The 15,105-nt window shown below is 42.6% G+C and overlaps 1 protein-coding gene across 1 annotated transcript; it reads left to right on the plus strand.

Annotated features, from left to right (window-relative positions):
- The first annotated feature begins 8,938 nt into the window (after positions 1-8,938).
- On the plus strand, positions 8,939-12,619 carry LOC125310840 (carcinoembryonic antigen-related cell adhesion molecule 5-like). Its single transcript, XM_048268573.1, has 7 exons — positions 8,939-9,135; positions 9,730-10,002; positions 10,301-10,597; positions 10,732-11,001; positions 11,229-11,507; positions 11,744-11,992; positions 12,432-12,619. Exons 1-7 carry the CDS (start codon positions 8,991-8,993, stop codon positions 12,452-12,454), a joined length of 1,536 nt encoding a protein of 511 aa, XP_048124530.1. The 5' UTR covers positions 8,939-8,990; the 3' UTR covers positions 12,455-12,619.
- Positions 12,620-15,105: the final 2,486 nt, after the last annotated feature.

The following is a 15,105-nucleotide window of genomic DNA, read 5'->3' on the forward strand; positions in this document are numbered from 1 at the left end:
CAGACGGGGCCCTAGGTGGCCTTACTACCGTAGACTGTGGCACCAAGCACTGGAACTCACGGTCAACTGTCGCTGCACCTCCGTTGCTCCACTCCACAGTCGCACCGACCAGGATAGGCAGGCACCAGCTCCGCTGCAGCCGGACCACGCTGAGCTCTCAGGCCGTCAGCTACCAGTTTCGCCGTCCCTCCTCGCGCTGCCTCCTCGCAGAGCTGTCCTCCTTTTGTCCCCGCCCGCCTCCACTTCGCCATGGTCACGAATTTAAGGCTTGGCCCCCTTTCTGCCTGGTGTGCTATCACCCAACACAGCTTAACCTTTTTTTTTTTTTTTTTTCTCTGGCGCCGGCCAACAGGTCAACTAGAACGGGCACCCACACAGCACGGTGCCTCTCACACGTACCCAAACGTTTTAAAGCTCAGAGGGCCTTTCCGTCGAAGCTGCCCCACCGTCGTGAGTTCGCTGCCCCCAGCGCGTCTGCTAACTGTCCGTCGTCCAGGAACCTCTTCCTCGCCGCTCTCCCTTGGCTCTGCTCACGCGTCGCGGCCACCACCAGCTCCAGCCTCGAACCGCCCGGTGCGGAGTCACTGCCCAGGCCAGCACCGTCTTCTCCGCGAATGCTTCTTCAGGCCCCTCTTCCGGCAAGATCTCCTCCCATGGCAGCAGGCAGGTCCAGACCACAGCTCCTCTCCTCCGGCGGCAGTAACGATAGAAGGCCTCAAGCTCTTTAGCAGCCCTTACAAGGGCTCTCTCTGGATCCTCTTGCGTGGGCCTCCACCCAGTGGTATGGTCATCCATTCCCAGCTTCTCTCGCTGGGCAGAGGCCATGTTTGAAAGTCGCTTCTGACACCAATGTAAAGATTTGATAGCAACACACACAATTGTCCAATCAAAAGGTTTATTAGCTGAGAATGAGAGCAGGGACACAGACATACCAAGACACCACTACTTAGGAAACACAAGGGAAGTCAATAAAACAAGCACGATACACAAACAGGGTAGTCACATACAATACACCGGGTAAAATACATGAGGTACAACGTAAAGAAAGACTACACAAGTTAACACATACATGACATGGTAAATGCAATTACACTCACTAAAACCGACATTACACAAACCAGCATTCACACACATTGCATTCTGGGAGGCTAGCACTCAGTCCAAAAGACACCGACGTTACAATACTATAGAGGAGATAAGATTCAAACTGACACGGGATAGGCCTACATAACAGGTCTATCCTGTGCTTTGCTAATGCTGTGTTTTGCGTCCCCAACGTCACACACGCACATTCATAAGGTAGGCTCCAGTCTGCGCGATATAGACCAGCTCGGACGGAGTTCACGTTATGTTTCGTTGAAAAGAAGCTTAATAGTTTTGTAAAATTTGGAGAGGAGTGGAGCTGTTATCTAACGTTTATAACTAAGGTGAAGTTAGCTAGTCAGTACCAGCATGGATCGCTATTTTAGTAGCCTAAGGAAAGTACCAGATGTCAGGACAGATGGACAGGATTCTGCTGCATGCTCTTCAGACAAAGCTACAACTTCGGAGGAAACATAGTGGAACGAGAAAGAAAATACAGTGACGATTAAATGTTAAATATGGATTTAAAGTAACGATTGACAAAACTGGAGAGGATCACTGTTTCGTATGTTCAACGTTGAGGCCATGAAACCGCCGTCATATGGAGACACACATTACAGTTTCTTGAGTAGCCTATACAGATTTTGCGTGATGTCAAAGACAGCCGCTCATGAGAAAGAGTGCTGTGAGGTGTGTTTTACCCTTTCCAACTATACCTCTGTGAGAGCCCCCACACACACACACACACACACACAGTAGTGGTCCGTGGATTACTTGTTAGTCAGGATGGTGGTCCCTAGCACAGAAGCAGTTGAAAACCCCTGTTCTAGTGGCTCGAGGCAGTTGCTTGCATAAACTAGCCTACTGACAGTCAGAGAGACACAGTGGTCATGACATGGATTTGCCCATGTGGCCTAGTTGGTCACTAAATAACAGAGTATACATGATTCAGTATAACAATGCATGATTTTCCTTTGCAATTTCACCTCCCACGCAGGGGTTCTCCCACGCATGTCCCTAGGGCCATTGAACTGTTCAATGCCTCACTTAAGGGAAGAGGAGAGATAGACTTCTCTGCATAGTCTGTCTGCCTCTTCACCCCCTACATGTTTGGAGACTGTCTGTCCACTAGCCACTTTTACCACTGTCTTTATGCCTCACTGTTTGCGTGCTATATTAGCACATTAGCACATATGCATACCCCCTCCCCCCCCTCCATGCCACAGCCGAACTGTGGCCACACTTATACATTTTCTTAAATAGTTAAATATATAGATATATAGACTTTACTTTACTTTATTTCTGCATTGTTGTTGGGTAGGGCAGCCGTGGCCCACTGGTTAGCACTCTGGACTTGTAACCGGAGGGTTGCCGGTTCGAACCCCGACCAGTGGGCTGCGGCTAAAGTGCCCTTGAGCAAGGCACCTAACCCCTCACTGCTCCCCAAGCGCTGCCGTTGTAGCAGGCAGCTCACTGCGCCAGGATTAGTGTGTGTTTCACTTCACTGTGTGTTCACTGTGTGCTGTTTGTGTTTCACTAACTCACTGATTGGGTTAAATGCAGAGACCAAATTTCCCTCACGGGATCAAAAAAGTATATATACATACTACTATACTTGTTGCACTGTTGGACTTTTTGGTGCTTTTATATTATATACTTAGTCACTCTTTCTGCTGTTAAAGAATGTGTTTGTGATGTCTGTACACTGCTGAGACCTTGAATTTCCCCTGGGGATCAATAAAGTATCTATCTATCTATCTATGCTGGGATACGAGAGCGAACATTTGGGGGGTTTATGTCTGTATTTCTCCTTAGTTTTGAGTGTAATGTTAGCGTCTTTATTGTAACATGTTTCCCTTTTAGTTCTCCCTTGTGTGTGATCCTCTTTGTGTGGGGGGCTACGTCCACCCCCTGTATGTATAGTGTGTGTGTGTACTTGACCTGCCCCTTGTGTATTGTGTTCTGTGTCTGTGTCCCTGCCCTCGATCTCAAATAAAGCTTGCATTGAATGAAGCTCTGTGTCCTGAAACCTGAAAACGTTACAGTGGCGTCAGAAATGAAAGCAATGGAGGCCTCTTATGTGGGAGCGTGCGGTGGAGCTGTTCGAGGGCTGTTCGAGCTCCCGCCGCAACCAGCTCTTGTAAGGGCTCCAAGACGGCGCACCAAGGCTCGACGGAGGAGGGAGAGGAGACGAGGCGCGGTGATTAAAGCTTGGCTCCGCTCAGCTCAGGAGACCCCGGGCGACCTCTGCACTGGAGAAGAGCAACTGCTGGAGCTGTGCGACTTGGAGGAGTTCGAGCCGGTGACAGACGAGGGCGGAGAACTGAGCGACAGGGAGGACGGCAGCGAAGACGGCAGCAGTGCGGGAGCCGCTCAACCAGCAACGCCAGTCGGGGAGGGCCCGGAGCGGAAAGAGGGTGGGGGCCCTCTAGTGCAGTGTTTCTCAAACTTTTTCAGACGAAGGACCACTTAACCAATAAAAAAGAAACGCACGGACCACCTACCTAAAAAAAAAAAAGATTAGACCTACTTCAACAGTATAGTTACCTTAATTTATTATTTAAACTGATGGCATAGCTTACATAGGCAGTGTTGCAGAACTGTTTGGATTTACATACAAGTTGGTTCAATATTGCAAACAACTCATCTATATTATATTTTACCACATCTGCTCGCGGACCACTTGGGATAGCTTGCGGACCACCAGTGGTCCCCGGACCACACTTTGAGAAACACTGCTCTAGTGTGTGACTGTTTTTGTGTGAGTTGTGACTTTTGGGTGCGTGTGAGAGGCACCGTGCTGTGTGGGCGCCTTTAAAAAAACAAAAAAAACAAAAAAAAAAAGTTTGTTGTGTGGAGTTCGATAGCATGGCCACCTCGGGGTTGTGCCTTCGCTGAGGCCGCGAAAGAATGGAACGGGCCGGGAGCAGAGCAGGACAGCTCTGTGAGGAGGCAACACGAGGAGGGACGCCGAAGACGGTAGCTGCAGCGGAAGAGCTCAGCGTGGTCCGGTTGCTGCGGAGTCGGTGCCTGTCTGTCTTGGTCGGTGAATCGACGGAGCGGAGCGGCGTTGGTACAGCTACATCTGACCCCCCTCGAACCCCGGTGCTTGGTACAGTGACGACGGTTGGAAAGGCCACCTAGGGCCCCGCCAGGAGAGGAGGAGTGCCGCGGTGACACACCGCGGAAAGTGCAGCCTGAGGGCGGCTGCTGAGAGGGAGCTGGTGACGAGCGGTGACGCCCGCACTGGATTGCTAGCAGCGTGGCGGCCCGTTGAGTGAGCTCCTGCGGCGTGCACCCCACGTGAGTTGGCGGTACTGTTGCACTGGACTGAGTGGCGGGCGACGCGCCCCGACGTTAGCATGTGGCTCCCTCGTGGTCATTGCCGAGGACAGCAATGGCTTGTTGGAGGAGCTGCGTAACGTCGGCACACAAGACATTGCGTAGTGTTCTCCCACGCAAGGCATGCTGGGATGTGGGAGCGAACATTTGGGGTTTATGTCTGTATTTCTCCTTAGTTTTGAGTGTAATGTTAGCGTCTTTATTGTAACATGTTTCCCTTTTAGTTCTCCCTCGTGTGTGATCCTTTTTGATGTGGGGGGCTGCGTCCACCCCCTGTTTGTGTAGTGTGTGTGTGTACTTGACCTGCCCCTTGTGTACTGTATACTGAATCTGTGTCCTTGCCCTCGATCTCAAATAAAGTTTGCACTGAATGAAACTCTGTGTCCTGAAACCTGAAAACATTACAGTAGGCTAATGTTAATTGGCAGAAAGATTGAACATGGTTTGCTATTACGAAAGTAGACATCAGCCAGCTAGCGGCAGTCACAACTAAGCAAGGAGATGGTTAACGGTGTGTTTGTATTAGGGCTGTCAGTCATAACATGTAATCGCGATGCAGTAAGGATCAAGCATACACGTTAATTTTTTAGATCCCGATTGACGCAAAGTGCGTCAAAAAAACAAAAACACACTCTCTTCTTTGTTACATTGCTCCGGAACTGTTCATCGCAACCTGAAACCATGAAACCTGTATTGCGCGACAGAGCAAAAGTGGGGCTTTCCAAGGCACTTGTCTGTACGATCAAGTATGAAAATAAAAAATCATGAAATGAAAGACACAGGGCTATCCATTGGTACTATGTATATCGATCCTTCTGGCTTGTAAAAACAGACGATGTGACTGCAAAAGAATAACGTCATGTAGGCCTACACAAACCAACGCTGCACTCCCATTACTCTCGTTTGAATTACTCGCGGACCCGTGATCGGATAGATATGCCACGCATGTCAGATGAAAGGGCTATCATCCTTCTGGGTTATAAAACAGACGAAGTGACAGCAAAATAATAACTTCATATAGCTGGACTTACCCCACGTTTTTGTGGCAAAGCATGTTTATAATCCAACACTATCGTGTGTTTCATAATCTGTTAAAGTTTTGAGATCCTAGCAAATTCCTGCATGGCATCCAATTCAAGGCTCACATTGCATCCCAATTTGTTGCACAAAGAAACCCCTTTTTTGCCTCTTCTTTGTTCATGGCAATGCAGTAAAAGAATCATTATGAGTGCATACACCATATAGGCCCACACAGGCCAGCTCAGATCAGTTGTGTCACAGATATGGAGTGCAGAAAGGTCAGTTTTCATCACTAAATTAAAAAAGTGCCATTTATTTCTGTAAGGCGCACACCACATATGTCTGTAAATTGCTCAGCCCCAGAGAATCCCTTCACCATGGCAATGATATTGCCAGATTCAGGACAGTCTACACACACATGTAAGGCAAGTCGAGCTGCCAGCGTGCAGTGGTAATATACATGTCAAAATATAAGACTTTTTATAATACGCTTTTTGTATTTTTATTATAAACATAATAACTAATGGTGATATAACATAATGGTGATAACATTGCTTGGGGCCCCCACAGACTCTAGAATCGCCTCTGTGTGTGTGTGTGAGTGTGAGTGTGAGTGAGAGTGAGTGAGTGAGTGTTACGGCATTGGACATTGTGCTGCGTCCCAAACATTCTAGAACTCCGCTCTTCAAGCCAGTCTCAAAAAGGAGGACAAATACGCATCCTGCTTGATGTTGCGCAGGACGCAGGACAGGACATTGAAAATCAGGACTGTCCTCCCTAAAGCCGGACGTCTGGCCACCCTAGTTACCACACCTGAATTTGGGTAACCAAGAACTTTTCATACCGAACTTTGAAACAAGTTTGGTTTATAGTCTGCGTCCTGTACAAAATAGATATTCAGAAATGGTGTTGATGCACTATCTACTTATTTGATGAACAGTCAGTCAGATCACATGAACTGAGTGGAATTGAGAATTTATCTAATTTGTTCTGTCTTCTGGCAAACAAAAGTCAGCCTTGTTATTTACTTAATTTACTTATCTATCAACTCATTTACTTATCTATGAAATCATTTCCTTATCTAGCAAATCATTTCCTTTACTTAGCCTATTTCATAACTTACTAATCTCCTTTTAAATAATGATGTAACCACCCTTTCTCGACAATTGGTTTGACACAATAACCAATAGAGCAGTAAAGTACAGGAAGCCATTGTCTGCATTTTAGTAACACTTGTACTATAACCAAGTATGGCATTTTTTAATTCATCTGATATTTCTCAATATAACCTCTAAAACCACCCCACAAGTCCCACACAGGGTTACCTCAGAACAACTCCCTTAGGTATTTGACCTTTGTGATGTCACATAATAACTTTTTAACAACCTCCTTGTAGAGGTCCATTCTCACAAATTAACTGATGGGCCCACAATCCATGGTTACCATTGGAATCCCAATTGATTGGGAAACAAAATACTGGTATACTGTACAAACAAGTTTGACATTTTAATTACAAAAGGCTATAAGTCCTCACGCGTGAGGCTTAGAATACATACTCTGGAGAGACTGTCAGCCTTAGCAAGTTGTAGGTAGAGTAGCTCAGTGGTACCCAAAGTGGGGGTTATTATGAGACAGCAAGGAGGGGTTATGAGATGATTTACATATATATATATATATATACACACATATTTTTTTAAACATATTTTAGCCATAATTGACAAAAGATAAAAATAGTAGTTACATTTCAAATAAAAACCTTTTCTTTGCCCCTACTGACCTCTGATGAGATTAATGACATTAGCATCAGCATCAGTTTCATCATGGTTCAGTATGGTTGTTAAATTATAAATAATATTATGGTTGTTAGGCTGTTGTTTTCTTTTGTGGTATTATGCTTGTGTTTCGATAGGCCTATTAGTGCATGTGCCCTGTTGCATGCAATGTTTACTTCTATCACCTCTGAAGACAGAGGGAGTCGCAAGTCACTGGTACCGTTATTTTGGGGGCGTGCGGGCTGAACAGTTTGGGAACCCTCTATCTACTCTTTTTTATTAGAGTAGATAGATGGACAGATGGCCATACAGTGACAGGGAGAAAATGGTGTTATGCATACTTATTTGATTAATAGTCAGGTGAGATGACATGAACTGGGTAAAATGTACAGTTTCCTTAACATAGTTTCTTTGTCTTCCGGCAAATAAAAGTCAGCCTTTATGTCCTAACGCCTTTTAATAACATGACCAGCCCTCCCTCACCTATTTCTGAGAACTGATATGAGAGCTTGACCCAATACTATAAGTGCACGTGTTGAGTCATGTCTGTAGTCTGAGTAGCAATCTAATGGCATTATTATAACCATTATGACAGTTCTTATTTAATCTGTTGCTAGTTTCTAATAGCTTCTAACCTAACAGTGTAAAGCAGTGTTAACTATATAACAACTACACTGGGTCTCCCTTGACCTGGCACATAATGACAACAGCTTCCTTTTAACCACACCATATTGTGCTTCACAATTACATGCTTTTATTTCCTGCAAATATGGTTTTATCTGTTTTAATTTCTTAGTTTCCATAAGAGCGTGAGACACAGATACCGGTTATTTCTATAGCCCACAAGGAACTCAGGTGTTGTTGAAGTAATCTTTTTTTCCATTCTGTTTTCATGCTTCTCTTGAACAAAAGCTTCAGCAGTTCCCTGCAGTCGTGAATTTTAAAGATCCTGCAAACAAAGGTCAGGACTTATCACCTTTTAATCACATAGCCAGCCCTTCTCTTCTATTCTTAGAAGTCAGCATGAGAGCATGACCTGATAACCAATAGAAAAGCTGTGTGCAAGTGATTAAGTCTTTGTTTGTGTCTCTGATATGAATCTGTACAACCACCTGACCAGACGAGTATAAATGAGACTGCCCGGCAAGTTCTGGAGCAGATGTTGCATCCCAGTATCGACACCATAATGATGTTCCACACAGCCTGTCTGTTTCTGCTGTCTGCCTGCCTGGCTGGTAGGTCGAGAGGTAATCTCAATCATAATTTAAAAGCAAGCTTTGGATAGTGCAGTAAGAACATGTGATGTGTTACAGGAGCTACTGCCAGTGAGAAGCTGCAGAGCAGGACCTTGGAGACCAACATACCATGTGAGTCCAGCCAAAGAGTGGGCAGTCTTGCGTTGCCTTTAAGAATATGTGCTATGCTTTGACCTCTGTTTTTAGTGCTAAAATATGATCATTTCAAATCAACGTCAAAGTTTCTCTCTGAAGACTATTAGAGCTTTAAGTCAGACACTGAGGAACAGATCACAGTTGTGCATATCTAATCAGTGCACAGTATAGCCTGATCAAATGGCCATGTAATGGCCTTACATTAATTAATAGTGCATACATTGATCTCACTAGAAAGTATTTTAATATCTTCATGTCTTTTGAAAACAAATTAACAGATGGGCCCCAGTCTATGAACATTGAGGGGGTGAATGTGGTTACCATTGGAATTCCATACGGCTTCAGTTGTACTGCAGAATGCTCCCCACCCTGTTTGTACACCATGACCCTGGATGGGCTAACAAAATATTCAAATCAGTATGACATCATTTTCAAAACTATTGTGCCCTCAAAAGTCCTCACCTGTGAGGCGAAGAATCCATCCACTGGAGAGACCGGCTCCATTAGCAAGACACTGCATGTGGCAGGTACAGTGGTGGGTGATGGCTGGGTGCTATCTGAAGGGATGAGGCTCATGCCAAGAGAGAGAAATACCTTATAGACCCTTTCAACAATAAAAACAAAAACAATGCTTGAACATTCTTTTTGGTTCCCAATCTACTTCCTCTGCATTAAGATAACATATGGAATGTTAAAACGGAAGCCTTGTGGGGCCAACATGATGCTGATAATGGAACTCTCTTGAAAGGGTCTATAATTCATATACTGCACGGGCTGTGTCACATGGGTGTACTATTAGAGTAAAATGCAACAGTGTGTCAGCGCATTACAATAACCCAATGTACATGTTTTAATCAATCTGTTTTTTTTATTAACTTGTAAAACTACTACAAGACAGTTTCAACTTTTTGATAAACTCACTTGGGCATTTGACCTTTACAATGGCACACAAGTAACAACCCCTTTTAAGCCTGTTTTCACTTGTGAAATTGTAAGCCTGTATTTCCGAGAGTACAATCTAATTGCATTACAATACTAATGTCTGTATTATCTTAGCTTAAAAGGTTGCACTGTCAATCCTTATTTCTTCACCATTAATGTGGCACATGTGTACATTGCAGATGGACCTTACAATGCCAGTATTCAAGCACCTAAATGGCTGGTGAATGGAGTTAAATCTACATTTGTGTGCTCTGCTGTTTGCTATCCTTCCTGTGAATACACTTGGTACGCTGGTAACCCAGCAACATCATCACCACTGTCAACAAGCACCAGCAATGAACTTCATTACCTGACACCACAGTACCAAACAGGACTGCTGGATGTATTTTGTGAGGTTCAAAACACTCTTTCTCAACTTTTTGTGGAAACCAGCGTTGCTGTTTGGGTGCCACGTAAGTATGCAAGAGTAATTGTGTTGATATTCTAAACATGTGTACACACAAACATCTGTAAGTAAATACCTAGTAAATAATCTGAATCATACATGTTAGTCACCTTAGCATGCTTAAACCACTTAACTATAAATACTTATCAATAACTACTGTTATTATTATTATTAATTAATTAACAGACATTGCGTTCACAGAAACTCTGAAAGTAAAAAAAAAACTAGGGTTTTCTCTTGTTTTGACAAAGCAGATGTCACTCACTGTTGGAAAATAAGTTGTTCATGTGTTTGATGTTCCTCAGAGGGGCCTACGGACATATACATGAGTGGCCCGACATCTGCGATGGTAGGGACCAAAGAAACCTACTACTGCTTTGCCTATTGCACTCCCAGTTGCAACTACATTTGGTATTACCAAAACAAAACCTTTACTGGTGACGAAGCAAATGTGCCCATCCTGAACCGAAACAAGCCACTGTTTGCAAATATACTGGTCATCCAAGTGGAGCAATCCCATAAAAAGGAGTCCTTAGTGTGCTCAGCTGTGAATGTTCTGACCGGCAAGACTGTAAACCACACAATGATTATCAATGTGGCTGGTGAGCAATTTAAATTAAATTTAATTCAAATGAAATGCAATTAACGAAAACTTGATGTTACCATGACCACTTCTCTTCATGTCACAATCCTTTCAGAAATCAGTCATAACAGTCTATCCTTCTCTTTCCACCAGATCCAATCTGTGTTCTCCCCATCACTGCAACACCACCTATTGCAGACAGCTCCTATTCCCTGAAGTGTGTTGGGGCACAGCAAAATGCTTATATTTACTGGACCAAGAATGGGAAAACATTGTCCACTAGTGACACAGTCCATCTAGCTGATAATAATGTTATCCTTACGTTTGATCCACTCCGTGCCTCTGACACAGGCGTATATCAGTGTATTGCCAATGAGCAAGGAAATGTCATCCCTGGAGTTCCCTATGAACTGAAGGTCATCTGTGAGTATAATAGAATGAAATGCATCGAGTTATGTGGATTGACAACACATTTTATTTCCTTTTCATGCCTTGGCAATCCAGTCTGTGCTCATATTCATGTGAACATATTCCTAATGCAATTTAAATAGAACCATTAGTCATAGAACCACATAGAACCATTAGTCATTGCTTTGTGTATCTTACACCTTATCCCTTTGTCCTGATCTCTTGCCCTGTCCTTTTTATAGATGGGCCACTGAATACCGAGATAACTGTATCTGGTGACAAATTAGTGGGACAGACTACACTCCTACTCCCAGGGACTTCTGCCACATTTTACTGCTCAGCTAAATGCTACCCAGCATGCACCTACGTGTGGTATAATTTCAATGGTGACATAATCGGCAAAAATGCCAGCTTCTCCTTCACCCCAGCAAGTGTAGCTGATGAAGGTTTAATTACATGTGTGGCATTCAATCCAATTACCCAAAACTATACCACCGTAAACACAAACATTGAATTGATTGGTAAGTTAGACAGAATATGTATTCTGACTGGAAAAATGCTTTTAGATAGCCTACATTAGTCAGTAGATGTAGAAATGAAACTTCAGAAATAGTTAACATGTATGCTCATGGAGTGACATATTTCACTTACAATTTAAAGTAATTATTCTTCAATGAATTGTACAGTCTACCACTTTGGAGTACATGTTTAATTCACAGTTTTTTCTCTCTTTCCCCAACAACTACATTTCTTGCAGGTGGCCCAAAGAATGTCACTATCACTGGACCAAACTCAGTACAAGTAGGGGTGAAGGCCACTTTTGAGTGTTCAGCTGTCTGTACCCCATCTTGCGTCTACACATGGGAGGTCTATGGGAGAACAATACATGGCAGTAAGGTGGATCTTACCATCAGTAAATATGTGGCAACTGAAACCCTGCTATGCATAGCACAGAATATTATCACTGGGAAGCTTGCAGGAGCAAATGAAACACTTGATGTTACAGGTAGGAATCTATAATCCACTCTATAAACCAGCTGCCAAGTAGTTTTTCCATGTGATCTGATATGATAGCTAATACAAATAACACCACCATTTGTCATCATCTTTAAAACGTTTTCAAATTATCGGATGAGCAGACACACTTGCCATTCCCACTAGCCATCCAGGCTATGCACATTAGTTCTGTGGTTTGGTTAAAAAAACATGAAATAAGAAAGGTTTTACAGCATGTCACCAGCAATATCACAGACACCAGTTAGCATGCTATCAAGCTTTCATCAGTGTCACTGGGCAGTTGGTGGTGTTTGTAAGAATTTTGGATAACTCTTAAATAGGCAGCAAAACCATATGATGCTGCTTCAAATATAGAGGTTGATTTCTCAAATTGTGAAATTTTCAATTTTCTTATTAATAAATTGAATCATTGTTTCTTTCTCCTGCAGATACTAACTGGTGTGGATGTTGAACACATTGCCAGATTGAATGTCTTACATACAATAAGTGTATGTTGAAATACTTCTTTGATGTCTCCTTCAGAAAAGTACAGTTATATACGACAAGGAAGGACAAGATTGAAATCACAAAACATCATAGTTATTTTGCACTCTGAAATATGTAGCTAAAATGCTAACTGTATATGTTCATGTCACTGTATATACTCAATTGTTTTTTTGTCTATGTCATTGACAAAAATAAAATCTTTTTTACATATAATCTTGTACGTGTATTTGGAGATGCCCACACAAACCGGAAGGTGTAGAAAGTTGGTTTTGTTTCTGTTCTGTTGCAGGACACTGTCCATGAGGTTTAGGAAGCTTTTGTTCCACCCAATAGAAAATGTTAAAAAGTATGGGTCCAAACAAAGGATGTATAGCCAAATGTAAAGCCAATGTATATAAGCAACTTAGTGGAGAACTGGTGTAATGTAACCTAATGTGATAGCACTGGTGATTCAGAGGTGATGAGATACCTCTGGATTGGTGTGATATTGGTCATGGTTTTACATTTTACTGGTCATACTTGTAAAGCAAATGAGTAAATAAGTATTTTTTTAAATAACTAGTAAGGAAACACTTTATAACTAGATGTACCGCATAGCGGTACAAAATATGACCGCCGCTCAGTCCTGTACATCCGTTCCACGAAAATAAATCACACTTCAATTTGTCTCCATATTTTACTCCATCCCCCACTCTTGAAACTTTTGTGTATGCTTGTTTGGCATGCCTGAGTGTGTGTGTGCGGCTGCACAGAAAGTAGCCTACTGGTGCTGAAAAGGTGAATAGATTGTAGAATAGCCAAAGAAGATGTAGCATTGTTATAAAACCTTTAAAATCTCTAAACAATCACAAGTAGGGCAGTTCATCACAGTTCATCCATTGCAACTGGATTGATGAAAGGTCACTTACACCTGTAGGCTACATTGTATTTGGGAAAAGCAAAAGGTATCAGCATAATGTTATTTATTTATTTATTTATTTATTTATTTATTTATTTGTGTATTTATAAACAAAAACATCTCTGTCAGTTCCATGCCGTTTTCAACAGCTATCAAAAACAAAGGTCATTTTGGATGGATGGATTTTTTTTTGTGAATGTTTCTTCTTCTACATAAGATTTTAGTTATCTTTAGTTCATGTAATACTTTATTGTCAATGCACAAATTAAGTAACAGTAGTCTGAAACGTTATTGTTAATGCACAAATTAAGTAACAGTAGCCTAGTCTGAAACGAAATGCTGTTTTACATCTAACCAGTGGTGCAAATAACTGACATGTCCAAATGGGCCTTGATGAAATGCGCCGCTAGACTGTTCATACACATTTTAACGGGCCAAAGTTGAAGAGCTTTTGTCCGTTATTGTTAAATGCAAATATAGGCTGATTCATGTTCCCTTGCATTGTGTAACTGAGGTCCATGGCTAGTCTGGCTTTCATCAGACCAAGCTCAATCTTTTAAGAAATCAAAAAAATAAATAGCGGGCAGATCAGGCTGGGTTCACCCAGCCTAGTCCATAGGCACCCGATATTGTTTAATTTTCCGATTGAGATATACACGCTCTGGCTATTCTAAATGCAAAAATGCATCAGGGAGTTATGACAAAACGGTAACTAACAAACTAGATCCTAATAGAAAGCTGTTAGCTTCCCTAAGCTACAGGTAGGATTATAAGGTAGGCCTATTTACAACATAAATTGTCAATAGGCTATGCTGGCGACACAAATAAAATCTCCTTTGAAACCAATAGGCTTACTACGCCTTACAGTATCAAGCGGACTTAAACTGCCATATCGTTGGCGAAAAATTGTAATAACATTCAAGCAGCTCCATGAGTCAAGGAAAGCGCGAATGAAGTAGCCACTTCTAGATGGGACCCACTACACAGTAGCTTAAGGTGTTGCTAAAGCAGCCATAATGAAATGAAGGTGTCATTGTTTGGACACTTCACACACACGTGCTTTTTAATTTCACAGACTACAACTACCAAGCTGTAATCAAAGCACATCGATTCCCCTCTCACACCATGCACGCACTTAAAACAAAATAAACAGGCGTCTCAGTCTCACGCATGTATAGGCAAAACTGTATCAGACCGGTGTAACGTTGGTCACTCTTCCATTGCACAGAATGATTTTGTAGCACGTGCAATAAATGACAGTCGAAAGATACAAACAGTGTTGCTATCAATTTGCTTGGACATTACCTAGGTCCTTATTGATATTACAAGATTAACGTACCTGCAGTAAAAACCAAGCATGTCCGATAAACATCCTCAGATTTATTTCGGCTTCAAGAAGAAATGGGAATTACACTTTATGTGAACATCGTCCTATCCTATTAGATGTCTGCTGCGGTAAATTACAGTCCTTGTAGGAAGCGTCCATTGTTTTTTCCAACCCACTTTTAACTTCCAACAAAATTACGTCTCACTGCAACGATGCGCCATCTAGTGGACAAACGACTACTTATCGCCAATACTGAAAATGCAGCCATGATGATGATGATGAATATTTATTTTGGCTTTCTTTTAATCCTACTGAATTTGTAATTATGTATCGGCCGTTCTAATACCGATAGTATGTGGGTGCCTGTGTGTGTGCATGTGTATATGTGTGC

The sequence above is a fragment of the Alosa alosa genome, chromosome 17, assembly GCF_017589495.1.
Source record: "Alosa alosa isolate M-15738 ecotype Scorff River chromosome 17, AALO_Geno_1.1, whole genome shotgun sequence".
NCBI classification, from domain to species: Eukaryota; Metazoa; Chordata; class Actinopteri; order Clupeiformes; family Clupeidae; genus Alosa; species Alosa alosa.